General features: G+C 41.3%; 2 protein-coding genes across 2 annotated transcripts; both read right to left on the bottom strand.

The window, feature by feature from the left end:
* Positions 1–758: 758 nt before the first annotated feature.
* On the bottom strand, positions 759–14630 carry LOC106775940. The gene is made up of 2 exons (XM_014663197.2): positions 14423–14630; positions 759–2841 (listed from the first exon to the last, which is right to left on the bottom strand). The coding sequence occupies exon 2, from the start codon at positions 2814–2816 to the stop codon at positions 876–878; it is 1941 nt and encodes a 646-aa protein (XP_014518683.1). The 5' UTR covers positions 2817–2841; positions 14423–14630; the 3' UTR covers positions 759–875.
* LOC106774844 lies at positions 8482–11163 on the bottom strand. The gene is made up of 2 exons (XM_014661875.1): positions 10999–11163; positions 8482–10863 (listed from the first exon to the last, which is right to left on the bottom strand). The coding sequence occupies exons 1-2, from the start codon at positions 11161–11163 to the stop codon at positions 8482–8484; spliced, it is 2547 nt and encodes an 848-aa protein (XP_014517361.1).
* Positions 14631–14872: the final 242 nt, after the last annotated feature.

The raw sequence follows: 14872 nt of genomic DNA, 5'->3' as shown, positions 1-14872 counted from the left end.
AAGTTTTTTTTTTAGATGAAAATGCATTGTTTGCCAATCTGGCATCCTATTGAAATTGAATGCTACAGTATGCGGATATGTAGGTCTACTATATTAACACAGAATACGCCACCAATAACTGACTACAATCTTCTATTAAACATATTATTGATGAAAATTTATTGAAAAAACACCACATACAAATATCTCTCCTAGATGAACTTTCACAAAATTTTAATTGTTTTTATTATTCCAATATGTAACATTACTATATCTATTTTCAAACCCGTCATATAAAAGAAATTTCCTTGGCTTAGAAAACTTCATTACACAATTTATCATTGAACTATTATCATTTCCCGAAATTGACCACTTAAAATATCTCTATCTAAATTCTACCAAACATTCCATTTTCACTTCAGTGATCCGTTTTGGGATAAGATATTCATAAAATAAATGAAAAAATAAAAGTTGAAAAATGAAAATGAAAAGGTGATAAATTAAGAAAATAATAATAATTAAATGATAAATTTAATAATTGAACCTTTGAAAAAATGTACCACTTGCCACAACACTGTCATAGGACTGGGGAATCATGGAATATGAGATGTTATCAGACATTCCACGGCTCTACCTAGTTTATACAGTTTCCTTTTGAGGCTGCAGTATAACTAATATATCCGATTTTGTATAATTCGTCTGGTTTGGACGTGTTTTAGGTATGAAAGTGAATTGTGCATGCGACGGTGAAGTGTACAGTGCATGTGAAATTTGATGCCTGTTTTTCTCAGAAAGCTTACGACCAACATCATATGAACTATAGCATCATAAGAACAAACATCAAATCCACACATTTTTTGGTCTTTTTTTTATTCATTTGATTTCTCCCCTCTACTCTACAGGGAGGGAGAAGAAACAAACTGTCTTGGTAAACTAAAAAGATCTTTCCCTTCAAATGGAGAACTCCATTCCCGAGAACCTGATGTTTCAGCAGGAGATACTCCACCATCTTGCAATCCAGGCAAGGGAACAATGCTACCATTAGAGGGTAATGATCTAATTGCTGGCTGAGGAACCGCACCAGAAGCATTTGAGCCGTATAGAGCACTACTCTTTGTAAAAGGTGAAAGCCCAAGCAGTAACGCATTAGATCTAGGTGGAGATAAGCCTCTATCCAAGGACCAGTCAATGTTGGTATAATCAAATTGCATTGACCCACCAGTGCTCCAGTCTACTGGAGAAGTTGACCCTGAAGTTGCCGCAGATCCCAGCCCAGAAAAGAGTCCAAGAGAAGAAGCAGCTGCAAGCGTTGGAGATGCAGCCATTGTTCTATTCCATAGGCTACTCCCTCGGTTGGTTGGTTGCAGATCTACAGAACTGCTGTTGCCAGCCACAAATTGTTGAGGAGGCTGACCCTGAAGTTGGTGGTACATTTGATTAGAACTGAAATAGTTTGAACTGAGGCTTTTAGAGCTAGGAGGTTGAGACATAAAGCCATTGGACCTCATAACTTCTACACTGTTAGTTGGATACCAACTGGCAGCTATTCCAGGAGGAGAAGAACTCAAGCTGGCAGCTGGAATCTGCTTTGTATTAACAGTTTGAGGCCGCTGCATCACAATTACTGGCTCCCTAGCTTGACCAGGTTGAAGGTTCTTATAATCACCTCCAACAGCCACATAAGAAGCTTCTGTCTTAGAAGGTGTTGGTGACACTTGCAATGGTGATGCCAATGAGTAAGAAACCGAAGAATTAGATCCTGCACTTGGCCACCTCTTGTCAGCCGGTATTGAAGCTTGTTGAGGCTTTGCCCAATCAGACTTCGATTGGATTCTCTTAAGAGACTGCATAGGTCTGTTGCTGGATTCCGCAGATCCTCCAGTAACTGCTTGCTTGGTATAGTTAAAATCCTTTTCATCTTTTTGGAGTTGATTCGGAGAAAGAATGGGCTTAGACTGTGGCCTAGCATTTTGATTGACAACTCCTGTCTGCTTACCGCCAAATGAAGGAGGATCACCAACTTCATCTGGCTTTGGTGGACCAGATGGTCGATCCATCTTCAATTCTCTCAAAGACTCTGCAGCCTTGTCAAGATCACCATCACAAGCAACAACTGCTCTTTGAACCTCCTGTTTTGAGAAACTGAACTCGATTTCTAGGTCTGCAATCTGGGCCAGTTCTTCTGATATATCTATTTTCAAATTACTCCCACTTATATTTGCATCTTTATGATTATCTGCTTCTTCACCACCTTCAAACAGCCATGCTACTGATTCCTCAACCCTTCCTTCATTTAGTATCAATGCTACTGTTGCACGCTCGTGAGAAAATCCCATTGCCACAAGCTGTTGAGAAAGTGCCTCTAGTTTCCTTGACATAATATATCCACTGCAACGATCATGCAACTCTTGTGCTCGTCTTTCCTTCTGCCGTTGATGTTTCTTTTCATTCTTCTGGCGAATTTTCTCTCGTTTGTCATTATCAGCTCCTGGAACTGCCTCCAGTCGAGTAGGGGGATTAGAAGATTTCTCTTTATGGTCCTCGGACTCACCAGACCAACTCCCATTGTTAGAAACAGAATCATACTCCACACCAGCTACCACTGAGCCAGTAGGATGTTCATCTGTCTCATCTATATTCCGAAAACGGCCATTTGATTGTACTTGGGAAGTAGATGCCGGTTGCATCTCCAAAGTATGGAATGTTCCCAATAAAGGGTTGTATGCACTAGCTGGTACACCGGCTACTGCATTAGCAGATCCTGAAGACTTGGCAACAGACTTCTGAGCTTCTTTGCCTGCCTTTTTGTCTTTAGACTTAGATTTGGAAGGAGACATCTTTTTAGTAGAAAAGAATATGTCCCTGAAACATAAAAAAAAAAAAATAATCAGATTAAATTGTTTTCTAGTGAACTAAGAAATTACTATAGAAGCAATATTATAGGCATCAACAAAAAAAAATAAAAAATCACGTCTACTAGACAACATTCTGTTAACATCAATACCATCATGCGTCTGGATCTATTTGCAAACAATCAAGTGCTTTAAGGATTACAGGATGACAACAGAACCCAGTTTAAACTACTACCAACTACAGAAGGAAAAGGAAAACAGGGGGCGAGTAACCAATAATAAAATATAGTTCCACAAAACCAAATGGATTATGTTTATCCTTAAAAGAAGTTTCCTCCAGAAGAAACTGCTTTTCTGTCCCCTGAATATTTGTGGCATGCATAGATTGAGTTCAAACCATGGGAGTTGAATCACGTATCTGAGAGCTTATTTTTCGTATCGTGAATGGTAAGATTCGCAAACATGTAAAACTCGTAACATGCAAGACATACAAAAATGTAGAGATGTAATTAATAACAACAATCACATTAAAAAAGAGTGGTTGTATAGTGGATAAATTAAGTTAATATTATAATGGTTGGATTGGGTTAGAGGGAGTCACCTTTTTTAATTTTCTGGGTGCAGTGACAGTTTCCAGAGTAACCTTTTTTTGAAGTAGTAGTTTTAGAGGGAGTCACCATTTACTCATTGGGCTTTAAAATTGTTAGAATAATTACCGTTATATATCATCATTAAGGCTTGTTTGCTAGACCATTAATGAGTCGTACCTAGTTCTGTACCTAGAGGTCTAGTGCAAACTCTTGATGTTCTATGTACTCTTCTGTTTTCAATATATATAGAAGATAATGAGAGGGATCTAGTGATAGCCCTCAAGAATATATTTTATCAGTTTTAATCTCAAGTTGGTATCAGAGCAGGTTCATCCTGCTCTGGTTTCTGTCCTGGGTTGTCCACCAGCATTGTCATTACTGTTCGCATCTGTCCAGTGCCCTTTGCCGTTGTCCACAGTTGTCTTGTCACTATCTGCAGCAGCCGATTGCAGTTTGAAGCTCTTCAACTTGGTTCTCTGCCATCTCGCATCTGTCCACCGCCGTCCGTCGTCACTGTTCCGTCCGGCGACCACTGGATCTGGTTCGTCTCTTCACACAACAACCACACCCACCGGTGCCGGAGTCTAATTCTCCTCCACGCTCCGCCACGCACAGCTTCTTTGTGCGCTGCGAACAGGCGCTTACTGTTCACACACAGGCGCTTACTGTTCACACACCGCCCTCTGCCCGTTGGAAAGTCACTGTGACACCTCCATAGCTATCGCCTGAGCATCCTCTCTCTGTTCTGACCCTCAAAACCTTACTTGAGTGAAGTCCAGAAACTCCCCTTGAAGAAAACCCTAAGAAACCCTCTAGGGTTTTCTGGTTCCTCACTGTCGCGCTTTTCCTTCTCCTATTTTTATCAAGCCGGAAGTGTTCTTTCTTTCTTTCTCTGGAAGTCCCTCAATTAATTCCGAAAAGCTAAACGGAAAGAATTATCTGTCTTGGTCTGCTGTCGTGGAAATGTGGTTCCTCAGTCAAGGATATTATGACCACCTTGAGCAGGATGGAAGCCAAGTACCTTCTGAAAAAGCTGAACAATGGAAACAAGTAGATTTCCAATTGTGTGCCCTATTGTGGCAATATGTGGAACCCCGACTTCTGATATCTCTTAGAGCCTTCAAAACATGTCACTCTTTTTGGAAGAAAGCTCAAAGCATTTATGCTAATGATATTCAACGTCTCTATGATACAGCAAACAAGCTTGCATGTCTCAAAATGACAAATCATGATATGGTCTCCTTCATGACTAAAGCCCAAGCAACTCTGGAAGAGTTGAGAATGTTCTTGGAAGTGGAATCTTCGGAAGACATCAAGAAGAAGCTTGACAAGTATTATATGGTGATGATCCTCCGTGCTTTACATCCAGATTTGAATCATATCAGAGATCAATTTCTGACAAGTCATGAGGTCCCTTCCTTGGAAGCCTTGACCACACGTCTTCTTCGTGTTCCAGTGCCTCAATCTCAGGATGCTCATGAAACAATAGAACCATCTGTCATGGTTGCCACGCGAGGAAGAGGAGGACGTGGCACTAGAGGAGGAGGACATGGAGGTCGGGGATGTCCACAGTGCACTTACTGTAAGAGGGTGGGTCACACCTAAGAAAACTGCTACTCCTTGCATGGTTTTCCTTCAAAAACAGCCAATATCTCTAAGGTTGAATCTCCCACTTCCAACTCCAAGTTCACTGAGGAAGAGTATCAAGAGTATATTTGATTAAAGTCTAACAGCTTGGCACAATCATCTCAATCCCTAAGTACATCCACAGCTTGCATTTCTCAATCCATGGAAGGTTAAAATTCATGAGTAATTGACTCAGGTGCTTCTGATCACATCTTTGGTAATACCTCATTGTTCTCAACCCTTTCCCTCCAAGAAAAACCCCACTTCATTACCCTTGCAAATGGCTCTAAAACTTGTTCAAAGGGAGTCGGTCAAGTCTCCCTGTCTCCCTCTCTAACTCTGAAATATGTTCTTTTTGTCCCTAATTGTCCATTCAATTTAATTTCCTTAAGTCAGTTAACCAAAATGTTACATTGCTCAATAACATTTGATTCAAAATCTTTTGTTGTACAGGAGCGTGGCTCGGGGAGACAGATTGGAGAAGGATATGAAGCTGGAGGTTTATACCATTTTGGATCTCGTCCACGGGTATCATGTGTTGCAGCTCTTCCCCCTAAAGTGTTCCATGATCGATTTGGCCATCCTCACTTGTCAAAGTTAAAAAAGATGTGTCCTAAACTTAGCGGTCTTCAGACTTTAGAATGTGAGTCTTGTCAAATAGGAAAACATGTTAGTGTTGTCTTTCCTAAAAGGTCTCACTCAATGTGTAATTCTAGTTTTTCTATTATTCATTATGATGTTTGGGGACATAGTCGTGTCTATTCTTTTGGTTTTAGGTATTTTGTCACATTTATTGATGAGTATTCTAGATGTACTTGGGTTTATCTAATGAAAGATCGCTCTAAATTGTTACCCATCTTCACATCCTTTTTTAATGAAATCAAGAACCAATTTGGTCAAGTAATTAAAATCTTAAGAAGTGATAATGCTAAAGAGTATTTCTCATCCACTTTTTCTGCCGAAAGAAAAAATAGACACTTGGTTGAAACTGCTTGTACCCTTTTGCTTGGTCCCATATTCTTGTTCATCACTGGTGGATGCCCTCCTCCTCTCTCAATAATAAAGTCCCTTTCTCCATTCTCTTTCCCAATGATCCTCTCTTTCACACCCCTATGCGAGTTTTTGGTTATGTATGTTTTGTTCACGACATGTCTCCGAGACTAGACAAGCTCTCCGCTCGTGCAATCAAATGTGTCTTTTTGGGCTATTCTCGGCTTCAAAAAGGGTACCGGTGTTACTCTCCTAAAACCCAGAAGTACTACATGTCTGCCAATGTTACATTCTTTGAACAAACATCTTTCTTCTCTCCATCTGTTCAAGGTGTTCATATCCTCCAACAGGTCCTTCCTCTTCCAGTGGTTGAGTCCAATATCTCCAATGTCTCAGTCAATCCAAGTCATGCTCAAGGTCCTCCCGAACCTTCCTCTCCACATATTGATACCTTCCGACACAGTACCCCGATAGGTAGTCCTCTTCCAGAAAATTGTGAATCTCCTCCTTTAGATTCTTCTCCCTCACCGCCTCTGCCACGCCTCCTGGTGAAGATGATTCTAGTTGGCCCATTGCTCTCAGAAAAGGTACTCGTTCCACTTATCCCATTTATAATTTTCTTAGCTATCACAGATTGTCGCCCTCCTTTTATCCCCTTTTATCCTCAGTGTCTTATGTGGTTATGCCTAAAAATGTGAAAGAAGCACTTGATCATCTTGGATGGCGACAAGCCATGATTGCAGAAATGCAGGCTCTTGACCATAGTAATACTTTGGAGTTTGTGCCACTTCCCCCGGGCAAAAGGGCTGTTGGTTGTTGATGGGTATATGCAATTAAAGTCAGCCTAATGGTGACATTGATAGGCTAAAAGCCCGGCTAGTTGCAAAAGGGTACACTCAGGTTTATGGCCTTGATTATTGTGACACCTTTTCTCCTGGCTACCATTTGTCTTTTCTTCGCAATGGCAGCAATTCATCATTGGCCACTTCACCAAATGAATATCAAAAATGCCTTTCTCCATGGTGATCTTAAAGAAGAAGTTTATATGGAACAACCTCTTGGGTTTGTTGCTCAGGGGGAGTCTGGTATGGTTTGCAAATTGCACCGATCTCTATATGGGCTCAAGCAATCACCACGTGCTTGGTTTGGAAAATTCAGCTCCATTGTTCAAAAATTTGGGCTAAAACGCAGTGAAGAAGATCATTCAATCTTTTATTATCATTCGTCTCTCAGGAAATATGTTTACTTAATAGTATATGTTGATGATATATTCATTACAAGAAATGATATTGCAGGAATATCTCAATTGAAGGAGTACTTGTGTAGACATTTCCAAACCAAGGATCTTGAAAGCCTCAAATACTTCTTAGGCATTGAAGTAGCACAATCAAAAGATGGAGTTGTAATTTCCCAAAGGAAGTATGCTCTGGATATTTTGCAAGAAATAGGCATGATTGATTGTAGACCGGTTGACAGTCCTATGGACCCAAATCAAAAATTAACAACAAAAGAAGGTGAGTTATTCTCCGACCCAGAGAGATATAGGAGGCTAGTTGGAAAACTAATCTATCTCACTATTACAAGACCGGATCTATCTTTTGCACTTGGAGTGGTTAATCAGTTCATGCAAGCTCCATGTGTTGGCCATTGGAATGCTATCATTCGCATTCTAAGGTATGTGAAAAAGGCTCCTGGGTAAGGGCTGTTATATGAAAAAAAAGGAAGCCTTCAGGTATCAGGATATTGTGATGCAGATTGGGCAGGTTCTCCTATTGATAGACGATCTACTACTGGATATTGTGTTTTCCTTGGAGGAAACATTATCTCATGGAAAAGTAAGAAATAGAATGTAGTGGCTCGATCAACAACTGAAGTTGAATATAAGGCAATGGCGTCACTAACATGGTATCAGAGCCAGGTTTATAGCCTATCTTAGCGATATCTGTTGTTGTTGGGCATGCTACCCTTATAATGCAGTCGGTCCTTCTCCATGGTGTAAGCTGTGCATGTGTATTCGGGTCCCTCCTCACATCCTCAATTATCTTTCTAAGTGTGGCATCCTCCTCTACTTCCTTTAAAATATCGTGGTAGTCATGCCAATAAGGTCTGGATAACATTTGCAACTCCAGCTCCTCCGAATCTCCTTCTCCCTTCCTAGATAACGCATCTGCCACCTTATTTATACTTCCCGGTTTGTACACTATGTCAAACTCATAGCCCAGCAATTTGGCTATCCAATTCTACTGGCTATAGGTAGTAATTCGTTGTTCCAACAGATATCAAAGACTGCGTTGATCGGTATATACCACAAACTTCCTCCCCAACAGATATGGCCTCCAGTGCTAGATGGCCATCACCAACGCCATTAATTCCTTCTCATAGATGGATTTGCTCAAAGCTTTCTAAGACAGGGCCCTGCTAAAGAAAGCAATAGGCTTCCTATTCTACATCAAAACAGCACCCACTCCTCTCCCCGAAGCATCGCATTCTAGGTGGAACTCCTGGGTAAAATCAGGCAAGGCTAGCACAGGTGCTGATGTGATGGTTGACTTCAATGCTGCCATGGCTTCTCCGGCCTTCTCCGTCCATTCAAATCTCCCCTTCTTTAACAACTCAGTTAAGGGCCGGGCCAGCTCCCCATACCTCCATACAAACCTTCTATAGTAACCGGTTAGACCCAAGAATCCTCGCAGGGCCTTCAAGTTCTTCGGTTCGCCCCATTCCACCACTGCTTTAATTCTATCATAATCCATTTCCACCCCCTGCTCTGAAATTTGATGGCCGAAATAGTGCACCCTCTTCTTTCCAAACTCACATTTTTTTGGATTTGCAACCCACCCTTGCTGTTCAAGTAGCTGCAACACCATCTTCAAATGTTTCATATGTTCTTCCCAAGTCGGGCTATAAACAAGGATATCGTCGAAGAAGACGAGCACCCACTTCCTCAAAAATGCTGCCATCAATTCGTTCATCACATGCTGGAAGGTTGCCGGGGCGTTTGTGAGCCCAAATGGCATCACCAAAAATTCAAAGTGGCCTTGATGGGTCCTGAAGGCAGTTTTCGAAATATCCGTAGCACCCATCCTTATCTGATTGTAGCCTGCCTTCGGATCCAGTTTGGAAAAATACCTTGCTCCTTTGAGTTCATCCAGCAACTCCTCAATGATGGGTATCGGAAACTTATCCAGAAACGTGGCTTTGTTTAAAGCCCAATAATCTACACAAAATCTCCAGCTCCCGTCCTTCTTCTTCACCAAAATTACGGGACTTGAGTATGGGCTCTGGCTGGGTCGAATAATACCCGCTTTTAACATATCTGCAGCTTGTTTTTCAATCTCTTCTTTCATAAGATACGGATATCTATATGGCCGGACATTTATAGGATTTGTCCCTTCTTTCAACATTATCCGATGGTCCATAGCACGTTGTGGTGGCAGCCCCTCTCTCTCCTGGAACACGCGTCCGTGTGCATGCAAGACAGATCTCAACTCCACTTGCTGGGTTTCTGTCAAATCACTCGCCACCTCACCCTCAGTTTTCTGCTCCACTCCACCTAACTCCCACACGAAAGCCCATGAGTCATCGTCTGCTATCCTCCACAATTCTCTAGGTTCCACCAGCTGTCTTGATAGGGCTGGGTCTCCTCGGATAATAATCTTCTCGCCCCTCACACAAAATTTCATCGCCATCTCCCCCCAGTTTATCGTCACTTCTCCCAGTTTGGCAAGCCAGGCAATGCCCAGAACCACGTCTACACCCCCCAACTCAAACACGTAAAGCTCCTCCTCCACGGTGGTGTCACCCAACCTTAATCTAACACTCTCACACTTCCCTCGTGTTACCTTCTTATGCCCATCATCGAGACTAACCGTATACAACGGCGTATCCACCACTGACAGCTTTAATTCCTCCACCACCCTCCGGCTAATGAAGTTATGGCTAGCTCCGCTATCAATGAGGACCACCACGCGTTTTTCTCCGATCAACCCTATCAACTTCATCGTTTTCGGTGGCGTCAACCCCTCCGCAGAGTACGCCGACAACTCCATGGGTTTCGTCTCCTCGCCAACCTCTTCCTCCGATTCCCCTATCTCGTCCTTCGCCAGCAGTAACACCCTCGAGCTCTTTTCCGGACACCGATGACCAGGAGCGAAAGGACCCCCACATTGGAAGCATCTCCCCTCGGCCCTCCTTCTCAAATACTCGGGATAAGGTAAGTTCCTTACCATTCTTCCTCCACCATCGCCTCCCGCCGTAGCGACACCCCTGGCATTGGTATTTCCAGTCATCGTCGACCCCTCTCGACGGGTTGCTCCTCCCCCTTCTGTTCCACTGGGTCGATTTATGGAGTTGCGATCTCCGTCCTCCCGAACAATCGCCGATGTCGCTCGTACGTTCGTCGAGTTCACCCTTCCACCGTTCCAGACTCCTCCTCGTGCCCGATTCATCGCGTCCTCCACATCTCTCGCCACCCTCACCGCGATCATAAATTCTTGGGGATCTTGGATTCGCACCTGCCCCTTTATCTCCTCACGTAACCCAGCTAGAAAGAATCCCAGTATCAACTCCTCCGTCAACCCCTGGGTCTGTCCCAATAACCTCTCGAAATCGCGGACATACTCCTCCACCGAGCCTTCTTGTCGCAACGTGGCCAGTTGTTCGTAAACAGTTCCCCTAAACCCTCCTCCAAAGCGATTAACCAATCCGGCCTTCAGACCCATCCAAGAACGGTTCTTGGTCTTCTCCCTCCAATACTTGAACCAGTAACTGGCACTCCCCTCCATGCTAATGTAAGCCAATTCCACCTTGTCCTCCTCCGCCACCTTCTGTATATCAAAGAACCGTTCAGCCAGGTTAATCCAACTGTGTGGTTCCGCTCCCTCGAACGACGGTAATTCAACCCTTTTCCTTCAATTCTGGGGAATTCCCCCATTATCGTGCCTTTCTTGACTATCATTCACCGAATTGCTACTTTCTTCAAAACCACCCCCTTGATTGTGGTTGCGCCCATTATGGTTCCCTCCGTTCATCCCTCTCATCAATTGTTGTAAATCACGCCTTATCGCCTTAATTCCCTCCACGGTCATCTCCAAATTGTTCAATCTTCCCTCCGTTTGACTTTCCATCGCTGATTCCCCCCTTCTTTGGATCTGGCAGGTCGGACCAAATGATAGGTTCTTTAATCAAGAACCTAATAGAAAGACACTTCTCTTTAACCAACACACAACACCAGAGCACTGAATCACTTCTTTATTCACGGAAGAATCAATACAATGTATGAGAGCCTAACCTCCCCCTGAGCAGGACAACTAGTTCCTGTCAAACAATGGTATTTACTTCGCTAAGCTCCTAACTGCTAACAATATACTCCTTATATACAATTCCCCCCAACAACCCGTTCTAACTGCCAGAGCAGTTAAGCTAAACCAGTCTGTGTAACGGTTCTCCTCCTAGTATATACTAATAAGGGTCTAAGAGGTAGGGATCCTTTTAGTTCTGGTGCTTATTCTTATGTTGCGGTCGGAGCCTCAGGAGAAGACTATGATATATTAGGGATACCAGTTGATAACTGCTTTTTTTTGTTGGTGAAGCAACTTGCCAAGAGCACCCAGATACTGTTGGTGGTGCAATGATGAGTGGACTACGAAATTCTGTTCGCATAATTGACATATTGAGCACAAGAAATGATTATATTGCTAAGGGGGAGGCATTGGAAGCTACACGGGAATAGTTAGACACCGAAAAGGATGAAGTGAGGGATATAATAAAGAGACTTGATGTAGTGAGGTTATCTGAATCTTCCCTTGCTAAGTCCATTTATGAAATGCTAGAAGTTAATAAAATCCAGGAAGAAGGGAAAACATTGGAGGAGGATTTGCCACCACCCAAGCCTCCAGACCTGAATTGGAGGGCAATAGCCAGTGGGTTCCCTTCATATGAAAACACGATGATGAAGAGGAGCCAGGAGATCCAGTTTCACAGTTCCAACCTTGAGGACAAGGTTGTTTTGCAACAGGGTGTAATGTTAGGAAGTCAAAAGTATATGAGGGGAGGAAATTAAAGGCGAGAAAGGATGATAGTTTGTTAGTAGAGAGATAGTATAAATAAGAAACAGAATAGAGGGAGAAGGGGATTATCAGATATTTTCCTTTTGGGCATAGACTGGACATTTTCGAGTGGAGGAAGGGAGGCTTCCTTGGGACGTATAATTGTATTTCTCTTTATATACATTACAAATTCAATAATATACATACACATACTTTCATCTTTTGTTGTTTCAAATGTTATTATGAGAAGAGAGTGTTTTGTTTGGTCTCCTAAACAAAGGAACCTAACAACCACACACTGCGGCAAGACAGCCATTGCGAGAGATGCCATCACAAGAGTTGTTGCAGCAAGAGTAGCCACCGTGGGAGGTGCCACCGTGAGAGGTGCCACCGTGAGAGGTGTCACTACGAGTAACATTCCTGTCCATGGATGCTACAATTCAAGCTACAATTCAGGGTGATTCGAAGCGATTCAAAAATTGAACATACATATGAACTAGATATGGGAGAAAAAACGAGTCGCCAAGCAATCCGTATAGTGGAGGTGGAGAATCATATTGTATCTTACAATTCATATCGTGTTTCATACAATACTTGTTGCATTGCTCAACAGTTTCCTTCTCTGGAATAACTTATTTATGTCTATGATGATCTCTGTAAATTTTAATGAGAACTAAAGGATTCATACAATGCAAAATCTATTTGACGACCAAAAATAATGCTCTCTACAAAAGCACATTACAGAGCATGAAAATTGCATTGCTATCATTTTAAAAAACAAGAACGAAAAGCAAGAGTCAATAATTTGTTTCAATCTAAGTATTGAAAGAATGGAATCTAATAGTGATTAGTGCACAAACTGCATACAGATGCAACTACAGTGCTTTAATCTGAAAAAATTAAAACAATTAAAATTTTAAAACAACCAAAACACTAAAAGGATCTCCCCACACTTTGTAACCCTTATCCCAACCAAAGTAGATAATTTGTTGTGTAAATTCCACATACACCCCCCGAAGTATTTTAAAATCACACTTACACTCCAACTATTTTAAAATCCTACACACACCTCCACTTTGCTATTAAAACATTACACTAACATCCCTTTTTAATGACACATGCATCCCTTAAATTTTTAAGAAACATTACACTTACAACCCCTAAAAGGGAGGCCATTGTAAGGATGGAAAAAAGGGGTAAGTGTGATTCGAGAAAACCTGAGGAGATATTACTACAACTTGTTCAATCAAGTATAGAAGATATTACTACAACTTGTTCAATCAAGTATAGAAAGGATGGAAACTGATAGAGTTCAGGAATCACGTAATCTAACAAAACCTGACTCAGCTGAACTCAAAATATACAGTAACGTAGGATATTTGAGAGGCCATGAAGCGTTGCATCCATTCCTCAGACACTACTTCCTTTGCTTCTCTCTACTCTTCTCTTGTTTAATGTTTCTCCATAGCTTACAACAGAATTTCCCTCCAATTCTACCCCATGGCCGAGCTGGCAGTCAGTTACCACCAATCAGGCCAATTCCCTAGCAATACCCCCTACATATCCTTGTATACACCCTAACAATAGAAGATTTCCTAACAAATAAATAACTCGACATACAGATACAACTACAGCACTTCAATCGGGTACAGGTACAATAATATCAAAATTTTCAACAAAACACAATGAACCAATAACAAAGATCATTACAGTCAACTTAAACAACGATAAGCAATTAATTAATACAGTAGTTTCAGTACTATACTAATGAAAGGCAGACACCTAAAAATGTAACCTACCTGCAACAAAGATAGCATTATCTGATACAGCAACACATACAATCAGTTGCACACAAACTCAACCACCAACATAGTGGTAATAGAACAAGCACATCCATATAGTAAGGAAAAATATGAAAAAAAATCATATTATCAACTACTGCATATCCAATGCTACTAATTAAAGTCATTATTGTCGTTTCAGTCTTTAGAACATATTGCCAACGTGCACCCAGTACAGCACAATCAAAATCAGCAACACAAGCCAAAATCCACAGCAAATCCCAACCAAGGATCCATCAAAAACAAAACCAAACTCAGACCAAATCCAAATGTGTCCCCGCAATTCCGATTCCAAAAATTCGAATCACCACCGAATGCTGAATGCAAATCGCGAAATTCCACAATTGCGAAAGCAAAAGAAAAATACAACTTAAACAACTGATACCAAATAATAGAGTTTAATTGGAAAAAATGTATAATTATGGTTGAGATTAAAAAGGAAAAAACTATGGAGAGAATTGAGAAGCGGAGGAAGAAGAGGGAGAAGAAGAAAGAACCTGAGAATCAAGCTGTAGAACGGGAAAACGGTCGGGAACTTAGAGCGAGAACGAGAGAGATAGGTTTTTCGATGTTGAAAAGTGAAATTGGGGGAATTAGGGTTTTGATTCAATGAAACTGAAGAGATCCGAAATTTTGCGAAAAGAGAAATGAAAATTTGTCAATATCCTAATAACGAAGCATATATAGTGAGGCTCAGTTGCTTTTTTCTTTGTTCTATTGAAAAAGTGTGTCTACCTTCTTTCTCTTAAATCTCAAATAATAATTAAAAAAAAAATTATTTGCTTTTAAATTTTACTTTTATTTCTGATGTTTTGTCTTGTTATTTTCTAATCTTAAGTTTTAAGCAAAGTCATTTAAAAATCTTAAACTATCACTTACAAAGAAGACATATATGTAAGATTAAAGATAAGTTCAATTTAATTTATCTCAGTTTAACATGAAATTTA

The sequence above is a fragment of the Vigna radiata genome, chromosome 10, assembly GCF_000741045.1.
Source record: "Vigna radiata var. radiata cultivar VC1973A chromosome 10, Vradiata_ver6, whole genome shotgun sequence".
NCBI lineage: Eukaryota > Viridiplantae > Streptophyta > Magnoliopsida > Fabales > Fabaceae > Vigna > Vigna radiata.
The sequence above is the reverse complement of the archived record's forward strand: the minus strand, read 5'-3'. Positions and strand labels throughout refer to the sequence as shown.